Source organism: Convolutriloba macropyga, chromosome 7 (genome assembly GCF_964194025.1).
Source record: "Convolutriloba macropyga chromosome 7, txConMacr16.3, whole genome shotgun sequence".
Classification (NCBI taxonomy): Eukaryota; Metazoa; Xenacoelomorpha; order Acoela; family Convolutidae; genus Convolutriloba; species Convolutriloba macropyga.
In genome coordinates this window covers 715,933-738,185 of record NC_134474.1, presented here as the reverse complement: position 1 = coordinate 738,185, position 22,253 = coordinate 715,933, and the positions used below count along the sequence as shown (strand labels likewise).

Below are 22,253 nucleotides of genomic sequence, written 5' to 3'. Positions count from 1 at the left end.
CATATAGTACCTTCTTACCCGAAAGAAGAAAAAATACAAGAGTTAGTTGAGAACTATGTAGTCCCAGACGACACTTACGATTATTATACTCAATATAATAAACATAATATATCCAAATCTAATGCTTATAGAGGCGCACAACATATTGCTATTTCGCAGTGGCCCTTAGTAGAAACACAACCTACTATAAATCCTAATACTACACTACAGCCACCGTATAATGTTGAGGCTACCCCAAGAAAGGACTCAGGCTTAGAATCGCTACAAACCCGAGCAGATAATACTACTCATATACAAGGCACAAGCTCTTCTAATTTTCTACCTCCACGCATTTCAACCCCCTACCCTATGCAAAATATGTATTCACCTAATAGTCCACAGCAAGAAAATTTTTCTACCCCACCTGATAATACTAGTAAATTTACAGCTTCACGCAAATTATTCCCCCAAGCAACGCATAATAGCCCCATATCATCACCTTATCATCCTACACCTACGGCATCACCTAATATATCTAATTTACCAGACGCAAACGAAGTATTGAGCAGACCTCAGCGTAATAAAAAAGCACCTACATTTTTTGGTGAAACTATTCTTTCTGACTTGATACAGAAACTCAAAAAGAAATAGAGACACAAAATCTTTTTTAAATAATACCTTTTATATTAAAAAATGCAACCGCGCACAAAAAAAACAATAAATATAAAGTTAAAATATACAAAAATAGTAAAGGCGCAAACCAATAGTAAATGCGCAGAAGTTAACAAAAATATTTTATTGAGCGATATTTAAGAATTTTTGTTTCTCTAGCCTTTTCAATTGCTTAGATGCTGCATGATTACACCTCTCACGGTTCTGGCAACTAAGCTCTCCGTCTCAAAGACCAGACACTCCTTGTAATTGAGCTGTATCATTTTCAAATACAGCTCCTATAGAGTGGGCCCTGTCTTTGGATCCCACCACGCATCCCTCAAGTTCCATAGTTGGTTTTCCCATTTCTCGTGCTTGTCGCACCACTTTGTCATATCTTCTTTCCCCCTCTTAGCATGTAGTTTTTCACAAAACTAAAATAAAAAATTTTTATTACTAAAACAAAACTACTCAGTCGTAATCTCCGGACCCCACTTTTACAGTTAAATTCATGCAACCCCGATAAAGACCTAAATTAAATGCTAGTTAACTTGAGTAAAATTAACACTCACTTTCTTTCCGAAGAAGAACTCGATTACTTCTATAGTGTGCTTAGAAACAAACTGAGTACAACTCATTTCCCATGGACTGTAGCTCCCACGTGCCCTCAGTATTCCCCACACCTCGTCATCAGATAACACGAGAAACATATATTTATAACTTTGAGAAAATAAATAAATAAATTCCACTGGCCCTAAACCAGAAGTATCTTCATAAATAAAATGAAGATACTGAGAGCGTCGAATTTGCTCTAGAGCTCCCGAAACAGGTTCCAACACCACTCCACTCGAACTATATTTCAATCTGGCATTATCCAGATCCTCGCTGTTTTCAGCATTATCTCTAAGATAATTCTTAGTTTCCCAATTCATAATTCTTGAGAACGAAGGAGCACAAAAAGATTATATAAACGGAAATTGAAGAAGAAATGCAAAGTTTAAAATAAATTAAAGATTGAAAGTGAAATTAATGGTCAAAGAACAAAATTAAAGTCAAAGAATGAAATAAAGAAAGAGAGTTAAGAAGAAACTAAAGGATTGAAATTTAATAGTCAAGAGAGATCAACTGTATAGTATGAACGTTTAAGGCAAAAAGCAAATAGCCCACTCAACACAAATCCCACAAAAAGTACGCGATTAATCACCATTGCAAGCTGTTACACACACAAAAAATTCTATACATGTTCAAAACTCATATACCTTCACAACTAACGCATACCTTTTATTGCAAAATAACGCTGAAAACACATGTTACCCAAAGCAAATCTATGTAGACGTTATTCTCCCATGAGCAAATACTTTATCTAAGTTAATTACCTTGAGTACAGGAATGTGTCCCTTGCAAACTATTTAGTCCACGCTAAATTGCATTTAGTCAGGAACACAAACTTTAAGCAACATACATAGTCAACAAATAGATCTAACTTTACTAGCTTAAGGAACCAAGGAATGTTTAAAATAAACATTAGAGCATTAAGAACAAATAACTAACCGCAATTCTAAATTCCCCTGGTAATAATTATGTCACCTAAGTGCAAACCTTAACTTGATGAATTGTTCCACTCAACAACTCATATTAAAACTATTTAAAATGCATGGTTGAAGAATATGTTTATATTCAAATTTCACACTAAAAAGTACAATTTATTCAGTTTCTAAGCGTTTTTGCATTCTCCACACAAAAATAATCCCCAGAAAAATTATGGTTTCTGAATATTGTATATATTTACAACCAGATACCACAAAAGCAAATTCGAACTTTCATCCACACATAAAGAATTAACCAAAATTCATGAGAAAAACAAGTCTGAAAAAAAATTATCACTTTTTCAGCCCCCTTCTTAACAACTTATCACAACTGCAGAAAATTTTGTCCAACGATAGACAAAAACAAAATGTTTAAAATGGCGGAAACAGAATTCTAATATTGCCAATCAATAGTTTATTATGGTCCCTACAACATCTCAGAGAGTTGAAAATACAATTTAAATTCCGTTGGTCAAAAACTGAATTTCAAAGCCAAAAGACACCTCTATACCCAACATCATCGTGTAGCCAAGAGCCAAACCAAGAGTCTTTTGATTCAACTTTTTTCGAATTTCTCACTTAATTCATAGTTTTTGTTGAAAACCTTCCAATTTTGATCTGATAAATAAGATCTATAATTGTTGCTCCCAAAAATTTAGCTGGCTTTGTTCAGAAAATTTAGTTATTCCCGTCTGACTATTTACAAATTGTCTCCAATCCCATCAGAAATAATTCTTCTACCCAAAAATTTAGAAGGATACAAAGAAAAACACAATATATTCGCCCATATTCTAATATAGTTTCCGATATAATGATATAAACAGAAAACTTAAAGTGACCATTTAGTTATATGACCAGTTTATTACTATGCTACATGGCACTAGTCAAAGCCAATCAGAATTGAGCAAACATATTTTGGTAACTTAACCCTGACAATCACTATTTAAGAGTCCTACCAAAATTCAAAATCACTTTTCTCAGTAACCTTCTGAAATCAATTACTTCTTTCGCTCTCAAATTCAGTTCTAACCTAACCATCTCTCTCTCTCTCTCTCTCTCTCTCTCTCTCTCTCTCTCTCTCTCTCTTTCTCTCTGTCCCAAATTCTATCTTCACATTTTTGCCCCTTTCATATAATAACTCAGAAAACTTAGAAAAGTTTTCAAGCATTTCAATTTGTGAACACCAAATATTTGTCACAACACATCTCCACGACACATATACCAGGTATCTCAGTTCAATATTGATTCTCAATTCAATTCTCAGTCACTAACTATAGCAGGAGTTTATAACTTTTTAGAGACTGACAATTCAGAAAGTTTGTAAATCCCGACAAACAATACTACACTAAACACATTCATCACCAGTTAAACACACCACAATACACCAACATCGTAAAGACAATCAATCCTAATATATGACCGAAGTCTCATTTGTCAAATTTCTAACGAAGTTAGAACTGTAGTATTCTTTGCTACTAACTCTAACGAAAACTTAAAGACCCTATTGCTGTATTCTGGGGAAAATATAACCCTCAACAACTTAACAGATTCTTACTTCAAATTTATTCTTCAAGCCTAGTTGACTTAGACATTTTAAATTTCCCTTGTTTGGTTTTAGAACCACCAACTGATCAATGAATATTCCGCTAAACGATTATTGGGTTATAGCTTCAAGAACAACTTTCTCAACTTCTTACAGTCTTTATAACATCCCACATAATATTCTGAAATGTAATAACAAGTCAGCAAAAATTGATCGATCATATTGTTCATATAAAGAAAACATTGTTATTTTCTTCGTTAAAGACCCGTTTGTAAACTTAGAAATAATTGTTTGTTGGACCCCTAACAAACCAGAACATATTGAACGCTTTCATTTCCAATTGAACAACAGAGACGAAATAGACCTTGATATCATCGATGCTCTCTTTACTGTGGACCCTTAATCTATGTTACCACGTTCCCTTGAAACACAAGTTCTTACTACCTTTGCATTCGACCCGCTATCGGACATTAGAATATTCCTCCTACAGAAAATATTGAAATTCGGAAATAAAACTGTAACACTTGACAAGTGTTTTGTTTCTAATCAACAGAGAACAGTTGCATTCTTCGTAACATCAGAAAAAAACGCAAAGTTTGTCATATTTTGGGTACCCTATAATCCCGCTCACGTTCACGAGCTAAAGTATCAGATTACTTTTACGGATAATATTAACCTGAATTTGTTAGACTCACCTTATACTGTCTTAGTTTATTAAATGGAAGACGGAGAAATCAAGAAATCACCAGCAATAGACGAAGTAATAAAAGTAAATTACAAAATGTTTATTTTTATGTCACTCTGTTTAACTCTGTTCCCACCTGTTGCAACTGATAGTGAATCCGAAATTAGAATAGAGATATTCTTTGAATATGCAGATTCTCACCCACACTTCTTAGAATGTGTCAAAGATAGAGACAATTGTTTACCTGAAGAAATTCCGTACCTTAAAATACTAGATCCTCCTGAAAAGCTATTAGATTGGTCAAAACGCAACGTCCATTTGCCACTATCACTGAATAAAGACCAGTTCTTTAAAGAAAAACTTACTGATAAGAAAGCGTATCTTTCAAAAGTAGAATATTTTTTAACCTACATCGGAAACCAAATTCGTTCTGTTCAGTTTCTTAAGATTATTGCTATAAAACCTCTCGCACTTCTCTGTGTTATGACTGCTTGCTCTGCAAAATATTTGATCTTTATTATAGTGCTTGCATTATTACTCTTAACGTCTTTCACTGACGCCAGACCAATTGAAAAGATGAGTATCTATGAAAACACAGCTCCTAACCTTCATGTTAGCCACTTTGATTGCTCAAAAATGGTCTCAAACCAGATTTATTCTCTCAACAAAGTAGCACCCTGCGAAATTCGCCCTGATAAAATTAGCACTAATCAAGCACGAGTCACTCTCGACCAAAGAAATTATAAAGTTAAACTAGAAGCAACTATGTGTAAAGCAACCCAACAGCAATTACGTTGGTTTTGCGATTCTTTTGACTCTAGCGGCATAGATGCCAGACATAATACTATTACTACTTCAGTTAAGCTTGATGCTCAGAAAAGCAAACTTGCAAAGGAAAGAAAAAAGATAAAGCTTTCCCCTTCTTCTAATTCAGTAGAATTCGATTTTGACAAATCTTTATTCTTAAACTTTAACTCAGGCGATGTTGGAACTGGAAACAATGAATGTAACTCCCGAGGTTGGATTACACACTACACTTATGAAACATATATGCAAAATGTTAGCCTGAATGTGAACCTTAGAGATGGCACAGTTAATAACTGGCAAAATATACCTCTACCTTGTCCTTTATCAGCCAGAGGCTGCGATTCTACATCTACTGATCCATTTGCATACACTTGGGATGAAACCAATAATTGTCTTTTCACTATAATTCGAACTTTTGACGCTCAAATGATTAAAGCTAATGACAAATACTACATAGTAAAGGATTCTAAACTTACTTCAGCTCAGTCAGATTTCGACTTACAAAGCTTTATGTTCCAAGTTTATAATAAACCACAGTCTTTATGTAGTCATCCACGAATCGTATATCCTACGCCATATGATTCTCTATACATTAGTCTTCGTGACGGATTTGATATGAACACTGGAGAACCTATTCACAAATTTAAACCCGATACTTGTGCTATAACTCTGAAAAACAAATTCTATTCCAGTGACAATAAAACAGTTGATACAACATATTCTCAAGTTTATGAAAATATTGATTTCGAAGCACATCTTGGAACAAAAATTGACTATTTGCACTTTAATAATCTTCGGCAACTTCAAACTTCTACTCTAGAGCTATTAAGAAATGACTGTGAATTAGAGCGCTCAACTATTCTTAACACTTTAATGATTTCTCATGAAAATCCGCGTTTAGCTGGATATACCTTAACAAGAAACAAATCTATGTTTCTCAAAACAAATGGCAATGTTGCCTGGCTATATAATTGTCCTGAATTTCATTCACCCTTACAGACTCTCAATAAATGCTATAATCGAATACCAATTCTTTATGAAGATGAAATACATTTCGTTGATCCGATTTCTAGACAAAATTTCACTGAAGCCGAAGAACAATTGTGCTCTGATAAACATTCAAACTTATTTCAACTAGATGGTGACAATGATAATTCGATAATTCATGGGTTGAGCTAACCCCACAAATAACGAAAGTAAGAGGACCTGCACTCTTCAAACCAGACATAGTTATTCAACAAATTGCGAATGTTATTACTGCAAGTATTTATGCTTCTATTTTCACATATAAAGAAATGATGGCCTTCTGGAATTCAAAAACTTTCAACTCCAATATGAAAGGAGCTCTTAAGCACTTTACTAAGTCATTATTAGAAAACAGAGAATCTTTTTCAATTATTTCAGGCACGAATTATTATAACTCTAGAACTATTTATCTAGATTCATTCATTTCACCGGACTTCTTTAACAATCAATTTGTTGAAACCTTTGGTAAAAAACAATATATAATTGAGCGATGCGGAATACTCTTTGCCGCTTTCTTATCCATTAAACTACTCATCGACATAGTCTTATGCTTAATTCGAGCAATGCAAATTAACAAAATTACAGACGCATTTATTCATTTTGGTAAAGCACTCTTTGCTGCCACATTTGATTTAATGTCAGCTCCAATTCTGACTTCTATCTATCTAGCAACTAATTCAGAGAATGATAACACTGATAAAAGAAGAGAAAGGACGATGCAAGTTCCAAAATCTGAAGATACAACCAGAGTTACTCAAAGCCCACCTTATTATAATAATAGAATGCAAACACTAACTCATGAGAATAAAAGTGGTTACCCAAACCTAAATGATGAGAATAATAAAGACGAAAATAGAAACGATCACAACGTTCCTACGTCTCCAGTATAGGATTAATTCCTCTATTACTTTAATATCATCAAACTATATGATGATAATACAGACTGACTTCAAAATTACTACTGATTTACATTGAAAGAAAATACAAAAAAATAAGAAAAAGAGAATACTAGCAAAATAACTTCAAAAATACACTCTTAGAATAGAATAAGAGTAGAGGATACTTGATATTTCAGGAACTTTCTTCAATCCCTAACGAACTGATACCAGTCTTTCAGAAGGAACCTTCAAGTGGTTGGCCCAAATACAATACACAATCAACTTCTAAACCTCAATCTGGAGTTAAACAACTTGATAGACTAGTACAACCCACAACTCACGTTACCCCATCTACAACCTTTCTCTCAGCTATCAAGATTTCAGCAGTAAAAACTCAAGCAACTAGTGCAAATTTATCAACAACAGTTACATCATCCAAAAGGAGAACTAAAACCGCAGATACAATTGCAAAGAAACAACCACGTAAACAATTCAGTAGAGAGATATTCAACCCAGCGACACCGCTCGAAGTAAATATACCCAAGACACATAGTACGGCACCCGACGTCTTAGCAAACAATACAACTACTCAATCGTCACGACCAAACTTTCTCAATCTTCATTATTACACAACTACCCCCCTGCAAGACCGCCTACAAAAACATCATCAAGCTGAGATACAAGCTAAAACCCCCGGTTTTAGTGGACACCCGAACTACGATACAAATTTAATCTACCAGTTGCAACCCAACATCAATAGATTCAATCTCATTGGTTATTTGTCGAACAAAAATTCTTATCTACTAACTAATCACAACCTTCAAGGACAAACAATACCTGTCCCGTTTGATAATGTTACAGCAAACCTCAATCCTCAGCGTGATACCTTCACTTATCAGGTACAGCAAAACTTTCTGACAGAAAGACAACGCTCTCAACAGCTCGAACATTGGATTACTGAGCTCCAACTGAAGATCGCAAATCTGAAGCATCAACTCCACATCCTCCACTCATCACGTTGAGCACTCACGGAATGGAATAGCTAATTTTGTGGTTGTTGATGTTCAGTACTTCCTTCATTACTTCTTCTTTTTTCTCCCGCGGTGAGGAAAATTATTCGTTAGTTTAAACGCCTAATTATTAGTCATTTTGATTACCTTACTTTCTTTGATTCCATTGCTTACATCAAGTAAAATAATCCGCATTTCTTCTATCTTCGTTGAAACTATCTTCAATGATTACACTCAGCGCAATTTATGGTGAACAATGAGTCTATTCCTATCTCTAGAATACAGATTTGATTTGTTCTCGCTTCTCTAATAAAATCTATTCTTTATCTTTACCGACACATCTTGCTTATAACATCGAATTCCATAATTTATTTATTGTCTTACAATCTTTCAGTAGACGTTAAATATTTCAGAACATATTGTGATCTCGCTGAGTTTATTCAATCGCAAGTTATTAAAAATTTGAAAACAGTCTTAGTTGGAAATAAATTCTATACCCCATTGTCAGTTCATTGGACATTTGAGTTACAGGAGATTATCTTATTCTTGCAAGATAACAATTCCATTGAAATTGTAGTTTATTTCCATCAAGTTCCTGAGTACGATTTATTTGAAATTCTAAGGCTTATTCATACAGAAGAAATTCTTAACATCAATAACTTAAACTTTCGACCGCTCACTTATTTCAATTAATATGTTAGTCTTCAATATTTGGTGATCACGGATATAGAAATGTTACAAGCTTTCGTTAACAGGTTTGCATTTATCGCCATCCACCATTTATAGTTTAAGTACTATTTGGATCTTCCTGTCAATTCCTTTCAAAGATTAATTGGTCTTCCATTCTCCTCATTGACACAAAAACTGAATCACTACATTATTCAAAATGAACACATATATTGAAGGAGGTGTTGATATCGAATGGTTTAAAGACTATTGTAAATTCTCTGATCATGTTGAATCCGCATGGCTTAATTTTTCTAAACAGAGTATTTTTAACGATAAAGTTTTCAGAATCTCTGAACTATATTATTCTGAATTTCAATGCGAAGTTATTTTTATTCCTTGAAGACTTTGAACAAAAATAAATTGTTATTTATTTTGAACTAATGACAAAAAGCAAGATTAATTATTTCTTGAAGCTAATTCATAATGATCAACTAGGTCTAAATATTAATTCCCTAAACTATAGCTACAAAGCTTACTTCAATTGATATTATTCTTCAACCTTACTCAAATAAAGATGAATTACGAAACTGAATTCTTTACTTGGGGAGTCATTGCGGCAACACTAGCCTTTATGGTGTTGTGCTCAGTCATTTTAATCTCTTTATTTATTTATCTTGCTTGTCATTATAGACCATTAGATTAACCAGTATATTCTTCAACTTATTTTATTCTATTATTCAACGTCTGATGTATTAGCAGCACAATTTTATGGAAAAATTTCAAAAGGTCTAGTATAACGGCCACCCAAAAAAAATGGATCTATTATTTTGTACAACCTGGTATTTTAGGACATCGTCAACCCTTCTTCAAGAGAGAACTCAGAAACAAGAAGCTACGATGAACTTTAGAACTTTAACAAGAAATCTACCTCACAAACTATAAATGCTTAACTATTATAAAATTAAGCTAAATAATTTATTCGATTATGTAAAATTTGATGTTTTGATTTAATACTTTTGGACCGGGATGGGATGTACTGAAGTGTGCTACACTCAGTAACACGATTTGATAATCTTAGTGCTATTTTGAGAATTTACGTCATAGTGCGTGAAGCACAAACTTGATTTGGACAAAGTTCATTTTAACGTGTGAACAAATTACTAAGTAGTTTTGAATAAGCTACTATTTTAAGACCACTAACTTAAACTGAGAATACCATGACGTGATATTATCACGCCACATAGCTAACACCAAGTTGACCTTGGTAACTCTGTCGACACTGTTATCTCTATCCAATAGGATACTAGAGAACCACGTGTCCGCAAGTATAAAAGGAGCTTGCATGCTCAACTACCAACACTTTTTGGTCCCTGATAACTTCTGAATTAAAATCAAACTCTCGTATTGCCCCCTTGCTCAATCTCAGCTTACTTGAGATTTTTTTCTAACTTAGAATATTTTGTGACTTGTTCTTAGCTAAGAACTCTCTAAGTCATAAAATATTAACTTAGCACAAAATTGGAAATCAGTTAAGTTAAACTTAACTACTCTAAGTTATAACTTAACATCTCTTAAATTCTATTTAAGTTAAAAGTTAACTTAGAATATTTAAACCTGTGCTAACTTGTGCTATCTCAGTCTCAATAACCTGAACTATTCTATCCCTTAATGCTCGGTTCATATTTGATGCTGTTTAACATAACTTATTAATTCATATTTGCATTTAACCTTCTTTAATACTTAACTATATACCAAGAGTACAACTAGGAGTTGAACTCTCAAGTTATACATGTGGTCCCGCGATTAACCCCGTCGTTTACGTATCTAATGTACGGACCAGCAGTATAGTGGCAAATCATTATGTAAAAATATGACATGTGCGTTTGGGCGGTGCAAATAATATACACCCACTAAGCTGGGGGGGGGGGTCACAAACGGAAAAGATCCACAAATGCATCAATTTATCCAAAATAGGGTACATTACCACTACGAAACCAACAGCTTTAAAAAATGGACTTATATACCGTGTAGTCTTCCAGACTTTGTTCTGATGTAGTTTTTGCCAGTTGTGGGGTCAACAAACACACTTCCATCTGAGATTAACTCCTGTAACTCTCCACAGGCTGTTCTCAGGTACATCTTACCAGTTGCAGGGTCAGTCAGCACTGTTATGTCACCCTCCGCACCTGAAATTTAGAGTGCTATGTATGTTAACAGTAATGATTATATGCAGTCGATGAAATCTCTGAAAAAGCTAAGAAAAGGGGCTGAAATGCATTTAAGTTCTAAAAATACAGCAGGAATTCTTAATAATAGAAGAGCTGAAATGAGATGAAAAGTGCGCTGAAATTTCTATAATCAACGCGAAAAGCTGTTGAATTTCCAAAAACTGTTGCTCGTTTCAACCAATTCAACTCATTTGGTGTAAATTTGTTGTTTTCGCAATTGCACGCACTACGCGGAATTCTTAAAAACAAATGCGCTGACACTTTGACCCAGGGGAAGTGACAGCCGCCTCCGATGAAATTAAGCTAGGGTACTTTTCAGAATTTATTGAAAAATTCTGGTTTCTTCAGTATATACGCTATGAGTGTGTGCTGTATGTGTGTGTCTTCTCTTTTGGTATAGTAAATATACTGACCTTTTTGTACCACATATGACTTTCCAGTCTTTGGGTCAATGAACACATCGATGTCTCCACTCAACTCAGTCAACCTCCCTGACTTAGTCTTGAGATACACTTTCCCTGTTATTGGATCTTTGATTATCTCTGCATCCATTGGCATCTCTGGTAACAAATGAAACATGTACTGAGGTTGTTTCTGATTTCGAAAAAGACCTTTTATAGTTTTCTAAAATTTTAAAATTTTGTATGATTTTTGTATGACAGCTGAGAATTCACACAATTGTTGACATTGGATGACAGCAAGGTAATTTCTGCTCAGGGATGATAGCTATTTTCAGTATCAGGTGCTTAATGCATCAGCATGAAAGAATTTTGGGTGTATGACAAATAAGAAACAATACAAACCATATATAACTCATTAAGATTACTAAGAATCATGTTAGATCTAATATGATCAGTGTGATTTATGTATGCTCAGAACCCTCGTCACCAACTACACATTTCGCTCCAATCAATATCATTCAATTTTCCTATATACTAACACAAAGAACACACAACAGTAAGATCTATCGGCGTCGAAAACTGAGATACGATTATTTTTTACTAGGAAATTCTACTCTAAAATGTAGCAATCTAGACCAGGAGGCTCAATAATGTCAATTTGGCCTGTCAGTCAGTTATCTAACTGTTTTTTTCTTGGTTTAAACCGATCATGGTTATCGTTCAATTATGATAGTAATAATGTTTTGGCATCCTAATCATATTCGATACATCGTGAGGCACCTGAAAACGGATCAACTGATGATGTAATGGTGTGCTCGTTTCTTCTGTTCAACTTCAATGTACTTCTTTTGTACTCGCTAAATAAACTTCGTTTGCATTACTTGATAACAGAAAATGAACAATTTATTATTATTATTATTTTATTAATTTGGAAATAAGCTATATTGTGTTTTGTTGTTTTTTTATAAAATCAAGATCAGAATTCTCAGAAACACAAACGAGCCAAAGTCTGGATCATAGATGATATCGGTCTTCCCGGGCAATTACATAAGCAAAAATTGTCCAGATAGGAATTTTCATGAGTGATTTTGGACGAAGACATCAGCCTGGGTCAGCTGAAAAATTTTGGCTAAATGTCTTGGAAGTCTTGTCGGCTGGTTTTGAAAATCGCTCAGTTCAATTATATAAAAGCAACCATGTTCTGCTGAAGAAACATTTACTGTCACCTCTCAATAACGTTGTTCTTCAGCTCAGCTCAAATAAAATATTTGAGTCAGTTTAAACAAAGTATTTTATTTGGAATATTTAGATGTAACCTTTGAGCGTTCCAGATTTGGTTCTGAGGTAAGTCTTGCCAGTGATTGGATCAACATATATCTCCATCTCTTCATCCATTGTCGCTTCCACAATTCTCCCACTTTTCGTCCGGATATATGTCTTGCCAGTTGTGGGGTCAGTGAATATACCAGACTGTTGGGCACCTACAAAACGAAAATTTAACGTAGCCAGATGGATCCAGAACGATCCACTCTTTTCCTAATTTCATGATCTAAATTATTTCACAATGCAAGATTTTAGTTGAATTACGAAAGCAGAAAAATTGTGAGAATAAAAGACCCAGAAAAGTTTAAAAATGACGAAAAAAAAAATCGGTTTTTAACATTTCTCGTAATTGCCAATTTTTCAGCGACAAAGAGTGTCTTTCAACTGGTAAAGAACTTTAAGACTTTGCAGTCAATTTTGTAAAAAACCGCTCTTTTTTGCAACCTTCTACCCTAGTTTAATTTTAACAACAATAATAACAGTTTTTGGTTTTCTATTATAACATGCTGCACCAGAGTTTGAACAAAAACTTTCAGTAATAGTATCAATAGCAATGTAGTTTTTGCTTTTGCATATCCTTCAACTTAAAAACAGTTTACTAAAACTTAGAAAACGTGAACGTCGCTCTTGTGATCAACTATGCCCTTCTTATAGACAACAATTAACCTTGCCATTGTAGAGCTACCTTGTAAAAATTAGATTTGGCTTTCACATATTTCGAAAAACAACAAAAGAGGTAATCAACCAGAAACTTGAGAAAATAAAGAGAAAAAGATGTACCAATACAGCTATAAGATGGTCAATTTTTCATAAAGAGAGGTCTGAAAGAATATTGCCATTTTAATGGTAGCATTTCTACTTACTTCATTTAAATGAATCTTTTTAATTAACATGGTAAAAAAAATAGTACAAATATTGTATAGGAAACAAATCAAAAAACAATGAAATTGATACTTAAATGGACAAAAAACCCAAGTATTAAATCTCTTCTCCATTACCCCAAACATTGGTGAAGCTGTTACTTGCCTCAAAATTAATCAGAAAAACAAAGTTAGTTCCATTACGAGCACCTGTCGATACCAAAAAATACTAATTTTGGAGAACATGGCTGGCGTTTCCTCTCGCTTTGTGAAGCGTTTTGCGCAGAACGTTTAAAATTTGAGTAAGCAGTTTCCACATGGTAAGTAAACAGACTAAAATGAAAAATACTTCCAAACATGTGATTAGTGATTACGTTCAGCGGTAAGGGCATTTTGCAAAAGTTTCATCAATTCTGAACTGAAACGATACCGAAGTAAAGTGAGGTGTACTGGAACATAAGACCACGACACTTTTATCAACAATGATGAGTAAAATAAGGGATTATACTGCATTTAAATGAAATCCAATTACAGCAACTTCGCGGAATGCTCTTCTGCTAAAAGTTTTTGCAGCGGAATGTAGACACCACTTTTCATATTCCAGTGATCAAAACGTACATATATGGCACCCGCTTTTCATCGGCAGAGCTTGCAAGTGCGTTTCACACTCGTACCGTGTGTCAAGATAAGAAAAGTTAAATCTGGTTACTAAAGTAGGTAAATTTACTCAACATTTGGTACCGGTAGATGCTCCTAATGTCAGTTGAGCTGAGTAATTATCACAAAATTGATTCTTAAAAAAGACGTGATATAGGTGCCACAAGAAGATAAAGAAGCAAATAAATACATCACTGTAGGTAAAATTGTAAAGTACAATATTTTTTGTTTAAAAATGTTGAAACATATTCCAATGCAAGTTGAGAAAATAAAAAATTTTGTGGAAACTGATACTTGGGCGTGTTAATTTGCTATCACTCTCTCATACATTAAAAAACTGAACAGAATGTTCAATCTCATAAGTCGTAAAATAACAGGTTTATCTGTAAAGGAAGACAAAAAATGATCTTTTCATGTCAATTGTACCTTTAATTGTGTAGCCTATCAATAAAGGTTCGATAAAACGTTGCGAAAGAAAGAGTTTGCAAGAAATGCTTGAATACTGTTTCAACTTTCGTCAGCTGTAACATTGTGATTTAACTAATGTTTTTTGAGTAATCACCGAAATATGAACTTCTTACAATATGAACCCCTTTAAATTTGTGTTTGTAGATAAATCAGCAAACAATCAACTCTTTCCGATTGTTTACTACTTAATAAGTTTTTTAGAAATCAGAAATTTCAGAATATCGTTGGAGTAAAATCCCAGACCCTGAGAGGTATGAATTATCGCATGCTGTTTCATGATTCCATGAAACTATGTTAAGTCAAAACTTGTAATGTAATAAAGGAATTCCTGCATTTTGTTTTCGCAGTTTTGCTGTGAAAAACTGTAATAATTAAACACTGCTTCTGAATCTTACCGTTTTTGGGTGCCAAGTATCGTTTCCCAGTCTTCGGATCTGTGTACATGACCATGGAGTCATCCACTTCTGAGACTATTTTGCCACTTTTGGTCCTCAAGTACACTTTGCCAGTCTCCGGATCTGTCCACATCTCCAGAATTTGACCTGAACGAAACTCATATTATTTACCAAAAAATTTCACAAAATATGTGGAACAATATCCCTTAGAACCCCATATTGCGAAGAGCAATATAAGTGCTCACATATGGAGCAATATACCGTAGAACCTCATAATTTCGAAGGCCGAAATTATTTATTTTATCTAGTGAGGACAAAACTGCGTTCAGCCTCTGAACTCAAATGTCAAGGTTCAAACTCAACATGTAGATTAACGAAAGATGACGTGTTTTCAGGGGAAAAGCGTTGGCTTTCAAATGTCATATCGATGCTCAATTGTATCTTTTGGAGTTTTTTGGTACATTCGTTTAATTCAACTTTCGGAACCGACTATAAGTGCGCAGAAAGGGGCTGATAATTCGGCTTGGAAACAGATCATCATAATGTGAGCTGAACGTTTGCAAAAAAGCCAAAATAATTCTAGATTCTCCCAGTAACCAGAATTTCTATCTTCTATCTGAGCAGTTGCTTTCGAACATTGACCTTTGACTATAGAGCTTTGAGTACGTTTGTTTGTCGTTCACTTTTTTGTACAGACAAGATTTTTGCTCTTTTTTTCTCACGTTGGCTGTCGCATTCGATTGCTGAAGAAACGCAAAAATATAGCGTGTCCCATAAAGTTGAAATAAGCGAACGTTTCAAAAGCCACAGGTTAGAGTTCAAAGGTCAAAGTTCAAATTTAAAACATGTAGAAAAAATAATGAATAGAAGGTTATTGGACAAAACGTTGACATTCAAATGAGCACATTGATGCTCATTTGCACGTTTTTGGCGTTTTTCGAACGTTCGCTTATTTCAACTTTATGGGACAGAATATATAACAATTTTCCACGCACGATCAATAACTTCAAAATCCAAACATTCTGAGCCACTGAACAAAACTAAGGCCAACTTATTCCTACCAAATTATATTGAAGAGAGTAAAAACTAGTCTTTGCTTTCCTAATCATTTTTATGACTTCCGAAAGACAAAATCAAATCGGAGGATGTTTCGGCTTCGGTCGCGTTCGGCTAACTTTACTGTCTGTTAACTTTCTCATGATCCTATTGGCTGTTCCTGTTTTTCTGCTTTCCCTGTCTGTGTTATTACGTCATGATGACCAGGTGAAAGAGGGTTACTTGATTAAGAAGAACTATGCCACTTATGCCAGTGTGCTATTAGCCAGCTGTTCGTCAGTTATGATAATGGCTGGAATTATTGGCCAGGTATCGATATGGACCAACTTCACTAAAGGTAACCAACATTAGATTCGGCTTCAACCGGCTTTTGTTTTAGTTTTTTAAGAAAACGGTGATTAATTGCGATAAAAAGCGTGCCTATATAGATTTGTCCATCGAAAGAGATTATGCGAAATAACAGAGCTGAGTGTTAATAGTTTTTTTTGCAACTTTTCTTTGTTGCATAAAAATGATAATTAATGTTATGATATCTTAAAATCTATTGTTATAGATTAATCTCTAATATTCATAATCTAAAATTCTGCAATCTACTTTCAAAAACTAAAATAAGAGAAAATTGGCTACGCTTTACGATAAATAAAACAATCCGGCTTAAAACAGTCAATAAAGACAAAAACGACAAAAAGACTTAAATTCCTAAATAAACCGTTAGGATAGTTTGACCGCTTTTAACCGGTTTCATGAGGGTCCGCGTTCTAAACCTCTTCACATTGTAATCTGATGTTAGCAACGCCTCATTTGCTCAGAAGTCAGAAAACATTGGATAAAAATTTTGATGACACACTCTAAAAAGCATGAAAGCATGTACAGACGTTTCGACTCTTTCTCGAATCAAAAGCATGTAAAACAGAGTAAAAAATGCGCTGCAAATCACTGAAGAGTTTGGAATTTTAAAATTGATCTCAAACGAATTCTCTAGCACCTATTTTTAAGCCTTAAATGTCTTTTTTTGTGCAATTTGTTGTGCTACCCATTTTTAGCCTGAACGGTTATTGCATGTGAACATTTTTTCAAGCAATCTTCCCACGCAACATGAGGCTTGACTTCCAATATTTGAGGCCTGAATTGCTTTGATTCACACTTTAAAGCAACCTAAAGTAAATTGGTGGCAGCCTACTAATAGGCTGATGTAAAGTGCCCGAGATTGCTCCAATTTAAAAATATATGTTTTCTTGTAAAAGATATTTGAAATCACTTTTGCTGCCAAGACATTTGTAGGTAATTCCACTGCCCATTGCTAGTTTGAGTCCAATTCGTTCTTAATTAGCCGGGTATAATTGAAAGCTTTATTCTTTTATTGAAATTACGAAACTTAGGCGCGTGCAGATTACTGCTTGTATGAATGTACATAGATACGTCCACAAGACTCATTAGAATGTGTGAAACAAGCGACTTCTAAGTTGAGTTCGAGAGTTTGAGAAGTGAGCTTGGGGAACCGGAGTGAAACCCTTCTAAAAGTGGAAGAAAAACAGAACATAAACATAAAAAATAAGGACAAGCTATTTTGTCCATTCTACAAATCTCGTAAGAAGTAAGGCTTGTTTTGCCGACGTTCATGCGCTTTTAACTTCACGCCAATGAAGTTGTTTAGCTAAATTTGCTATTGTTTTCCTTTGCTAATTGAAATGGGCAATTGTTGTAGAAGCCTATTTAGCACGAATGGGGTTGGGTTTACTTTTTTTCAGTATACATCAACCCGATGCCAGAAAAAGGCAGTCTTGGAAATCTGAACTTGTTAGAAAAATTTTAGGGTTGTACGTTTTCTCCCATTTTTTGTCAAAAAAGCTAATATGAAAGCGGTTTGAAAAAAGAACAATGTGATTCATTTTCTGTAATATAAAATCTACTAGAAAAATTAAATTGACAAAAACTTATTGGTGGACACAGCTTCGATCTTAATATGTTTAAGTTTACGGAAGCTAAGTTGACATAAATTAACGGAAGCTAAGTTGACAGCAATATTAAAAACTTATCTCAATGCGAACACGGATTTTTAGAATTGAAAACTCCTTTTTTTGTAAATGAGTTTTTTGAATTAAGATAGAGCGTGATTTTTTTTGCAGATGCTAAGAATCATGATCTCCAAATGCATTTTCAAAAATTTTGCAGAATTTTCGAATACATTTAACAGTATTCCTTCTAAGATGTTCCTAATAAGTTTTTCACAGCCTTTTTGCCTAATATGCAGGTTTTTTGTGTCCTCCAAAGGTCTAGTACATTGTTGCTTCCTGATAGTTATTTTTTAAAGCCACTTCTTGACAAGGAACTTTCCTAATGTCAAGACTTGGAACAACTGAAATAAGAAATTGTCAAAAATCAGTTCAAGTTGCTGTTGACACTTACAACTTGAAGATAGTTGTCATAACCGCGATAAGAGAGTTTTTTAATGATATTTTGTACTAATTTCAAGAAAATTTATGAATAAGGCGAAAACTAATGTTAACAATGAAATGTATTTCAAGATTTCTCTTAAATTTTGCATGTCGCCTAGAACGAAGTCTTCTGCAATTCAATGTTGATTCTTTTTTAGTCTTAATTCCAGAAGAAATCATCTGAAGAGTTTGATATAAAAAAGCTATTCGACAGGAAAACAGATCATAATCATAAACAATGTCTATTTCGGTTATTTTAAGTAAAATAAGAATTCAAAGCTCCTACATGAAGACAAAAATAAAAGCAAAGCCGGAAGAAATCCGGAAGCAACTTGACAAAATTGAACACCTTGACTGTCGTAATGATCATCCTACCAAACAACACCAATCAATTTAAAACAATAACATAAAATTGAACACTGAAAAAGTATGACAATAACAGATATGACGATAAAGCACTCGATAAAAAATCTCTTTACAAGTAGAAAATCCAAAACAAAAGACTGTGCGACACATTTAGTATTCATTCAACAAAACGATTACACACTGACCAAAAAACTCAAATAGAAAAAACAGAGGTAAGGGAAAGTAATTTAAGGACAAAATAAAAAAACAAATTTCTCTGAAAAATTTTATTAAAATTTAGCTACAAACAATGGATAATTTATCAACTTGCTACTTCCGAAACGTTAATTTAATAAACTTTCATTCACTACTACTTTTGATCAAGCGTACACCAATCCAACGCCTTGCCTATTTGTACAATAAAAAAATAGAAAAAAGTTGGAGTCTGTATCTTTTTTGATTGAACAGTGTCCTGTCTGGCTTCCTGTACTTAAGTGAAAGGAAGCGAAAAACACAGAATCTGAAGAAATGATCAAAAATAAGCAAAAAAACGCAATCAAAAATTGCATAAAAATTACTTTACTATATTTCAAAAAATTTAATAAACTTTAAATTTCGCAGTTAATTTTTCTCTTAACAAAAGAAAAACGTTTAAAACCATCAAAAACTGTCATCACTTGGTATCTAAAACTTTCTGAAATAAAAAGAGTTTATTTAAAACACGCACAGATATGTAGAACAAAACAAAAAGCGAAAAAACACTGATAATCGCCTATAATAAGCAAAATAGCTGAAATAAACACTAAATTGGTAAAAAAAAATATAGCTGAAATTGGTAAAACAAAAAATCATGTTAAATACTAGGATCCATCAAACCACTATAAAAGCAACCCTATAAAAACATTTTATAATGATCAAACTTGTAAACCAAAGAAAAAAGTTTTAAAAAGTCGCACATGAGAAAATTTTGCTCGCTTACAGAAAAGTTCTTCACACTTCAATTTCTTGCTGTCTAGGAAACTGTTGTATGGACAGAAAACCACTCTTTTCGCTCCGTTCTTCAATTTTGTTCAGCACCTAAACCACCTCAAAATTTTTCCAAACGTTTAATATCCTGCTTCGATACTCACTCCAATAAAAAGTGATTAAAGAAGGACTTCTCCAATACTCCTCTTCGAGTCGTAAGGAAAAAAATAACGTCAACGATAAAAATTGTAATTGGAAAAATTCAAAATAAAGTTGGATAAACTATATTAATATAAAATTTTGACGACATGCTACTCAAACATAACAAGGGACCAAATCTGTTATTTCTGTCATTCGGTTCAAGTCTTATAATATTCTAATTTTTATTCTAATTTATTGGATAGGTGCTTTCAGACATAATTGAAAAATTAATAGCTCGCTTTTCATATTAATAAAATTGCAATAATTTGCGAAAAACTAAAGTTCGAACTAGATTGCATTTTTTCTTTCAAACTTCATATTGAAAAAACTGCGAACAATGGAAACTCCGCAAAACTATCAAAAAACCCAATATAGTAATTTCCCCACCACAGTTGGGGTCGGAACAATAAGAGTGCAAGTTGAACCCGAAAGTTTATAAGAGTGCACATCATTTTTGAAGGCTGTTTCTCTATTTGGACGTTTGGACGTTTTCTCCCTATTCTGATTTCAGCCTCTTCATGCTTTTACTCCCTCAACCCTCCCCTTATATTATTTGACCCACTTTCAAATTACCTTCCTAGCCCGGGGACATCCTCAGGGCTAAATTCCGAATCCCCATTAACAACTCCAATTTTACATTCTACTCGTAATATTTTTGCGGGTAATTCTGAGGGTATTTAAGACAAGAGTGCCGCAGCTGAAACAAGCAAGCAGTTCTAGCAATTGATTTTAAGTTATTCTATCACATGACAGCTGTCTATTTTTCGTGTTCCAGGTACAGTTGTGTACATGTGGACTTCTCTGACCCTGATAACAGTGCAACTTCTAGTGATAGGCAGTGTGTTTGTGTGGAAAGACCACCTCTACCAGATGATAAAACTGGATCTGGACCAGTCTCTGGAACTGTACTTGGCTAAACCTCCAGTTCGGCAACATTGGGACCATCTTCAGGTTTGTAAAGTAATCATAAAGTATCATGGATCGGAACTGTGCAAAATTTTTTTTTCCGAGAGGGGGGGGGGTGGGATAGTGAGTTGAGTTGGTTAGATTTCAATACTTTTGGATGTCGTACTTTTTTTCTGCCTATTTTTTGGAATGTTTCATTGAATTTTTCTTTGAATATCATCTGGATGGAAAGAGCGGAAACAGAACGTTTTCCGCTCTTGTACGGATTCAATTCGAAGGAGCAAATTCTACTCCTGCTCAAATATCTCTGATTCTTGTTTTCTAGTCCAGCTTACGCTGTTGTGGAGACGAGGGACCTCACACGTGGCAAAAGATCTTCTTCCACACAGATGACTCATACCACAGAGAACAGAACCAGAAGGCAATAAATGGAAATAAAGAGAGCAACCAAGACGACATGAACATCAGAAACAGCAACAGCAGCGGGACATCCGATGACCATATGATAGAACATGGAGGTGTTGTACCTCTTTCATGTGTGAGATACGGAGGCACTTTGGAATCGAGAACGTCCGCAAGTTTAACCTGTCCTCACATTTACGACGAAGATCAAGGTAATACACAAAACGAAAAGGAATCAGGGCAAATTCAGGAAGCATTAGGAAAAATGAACAACTCTTCAGCGGAAGAACTTAATGAGAACTCAGAAATTGAAAACGCGGATAGAGGTCAAACTGTGTGCGTCCAATTGACCTTTGACCTTGACCTGTATGAGGAAGGATGCACGGAGGCTGTCTCTGAGTATCTGATTGCTCATATTAATTTGATTGCCTATGTGGGATTGGTTTATCTTGTTGCTCAAATGTGTGCTGCCTTTTTAGCCTTCAGACTGCGCCATCTTGCGGCCAAAATTGGCATCATTGAATAAAGAAATTGCTCGGAAAACATCTTCAAATAGCATTTGGACATGAAATTGACAGTATTGACAAGTGTTTCCAATTAACTTTTGAGTTCTGAACTCGCTCAATGCATATATAAAAGCTAACACGGTTGATAAATTCTACAATGAAGTACAACTATTATAAATGATGATATTCTGTAACGTATTCAGATAATAAACTGTACAAATTTTTATCGTTTTGAAAAGAGCTTTGGCGACAATGTACCAACTGTCGTCC

General features: G+C 34.3%; 2 protein-coding genes across 8 annotated transcripts in view; one reads left to right on the top strand and one right to left on the bottom strand.

Annotated features, from left to right (window-relative positions):
- Nucleotides 1-22,253, bottom strand: part of LOC142342546 (uncharacterized) — a 117,313-nt gene that overhangs the window by 60,645 nt on the left and 34,415 nt on the right. For all 7 annotated transcript variants that reach the window (XM_075393908.1, XM_075393907.1, XM_075393905.1 and 4 more), the window contains 4 exons: nt 15,167-15,313; nt 12,780-12,944; nt 11,476-11,622; nt 10,859-11,020 (listed from right to left, as the gene is read on the bottom strand). In XM_075393908.1, coding sequence (XP_075250023.1) covers nt 10,859-11,020; nt 11,476-11,622; nt 12,780-12,944; nt 15,167-15,313 — 621 coding nt within the window. The remainder of the gene's footprint in view (nt 1-10,858; nt 11,021-11,475; nt 11,623-12,779; nt 12,945-15,166; nt 15,314-22,253) is intronic.
- On the top strand, nt 16,087-22,209 carry LOC142342029 (uncharacterized). The gene is made up of 3 exons (XM_075393197.1): nt 16,087-16,559; nt 20,945-21,120; nt 21,401-22,209. Exons 1-3 carry the CDS (start codon nt 16,280-16,282, stop codon nt 22,001-22,003), a joined length of 1,059 nt encoding a protein of 352 aa, XP_075249312.1. The 5' UTR covers nt 16,087-16,279; the 3' UTR covers nt 22,004-22,209.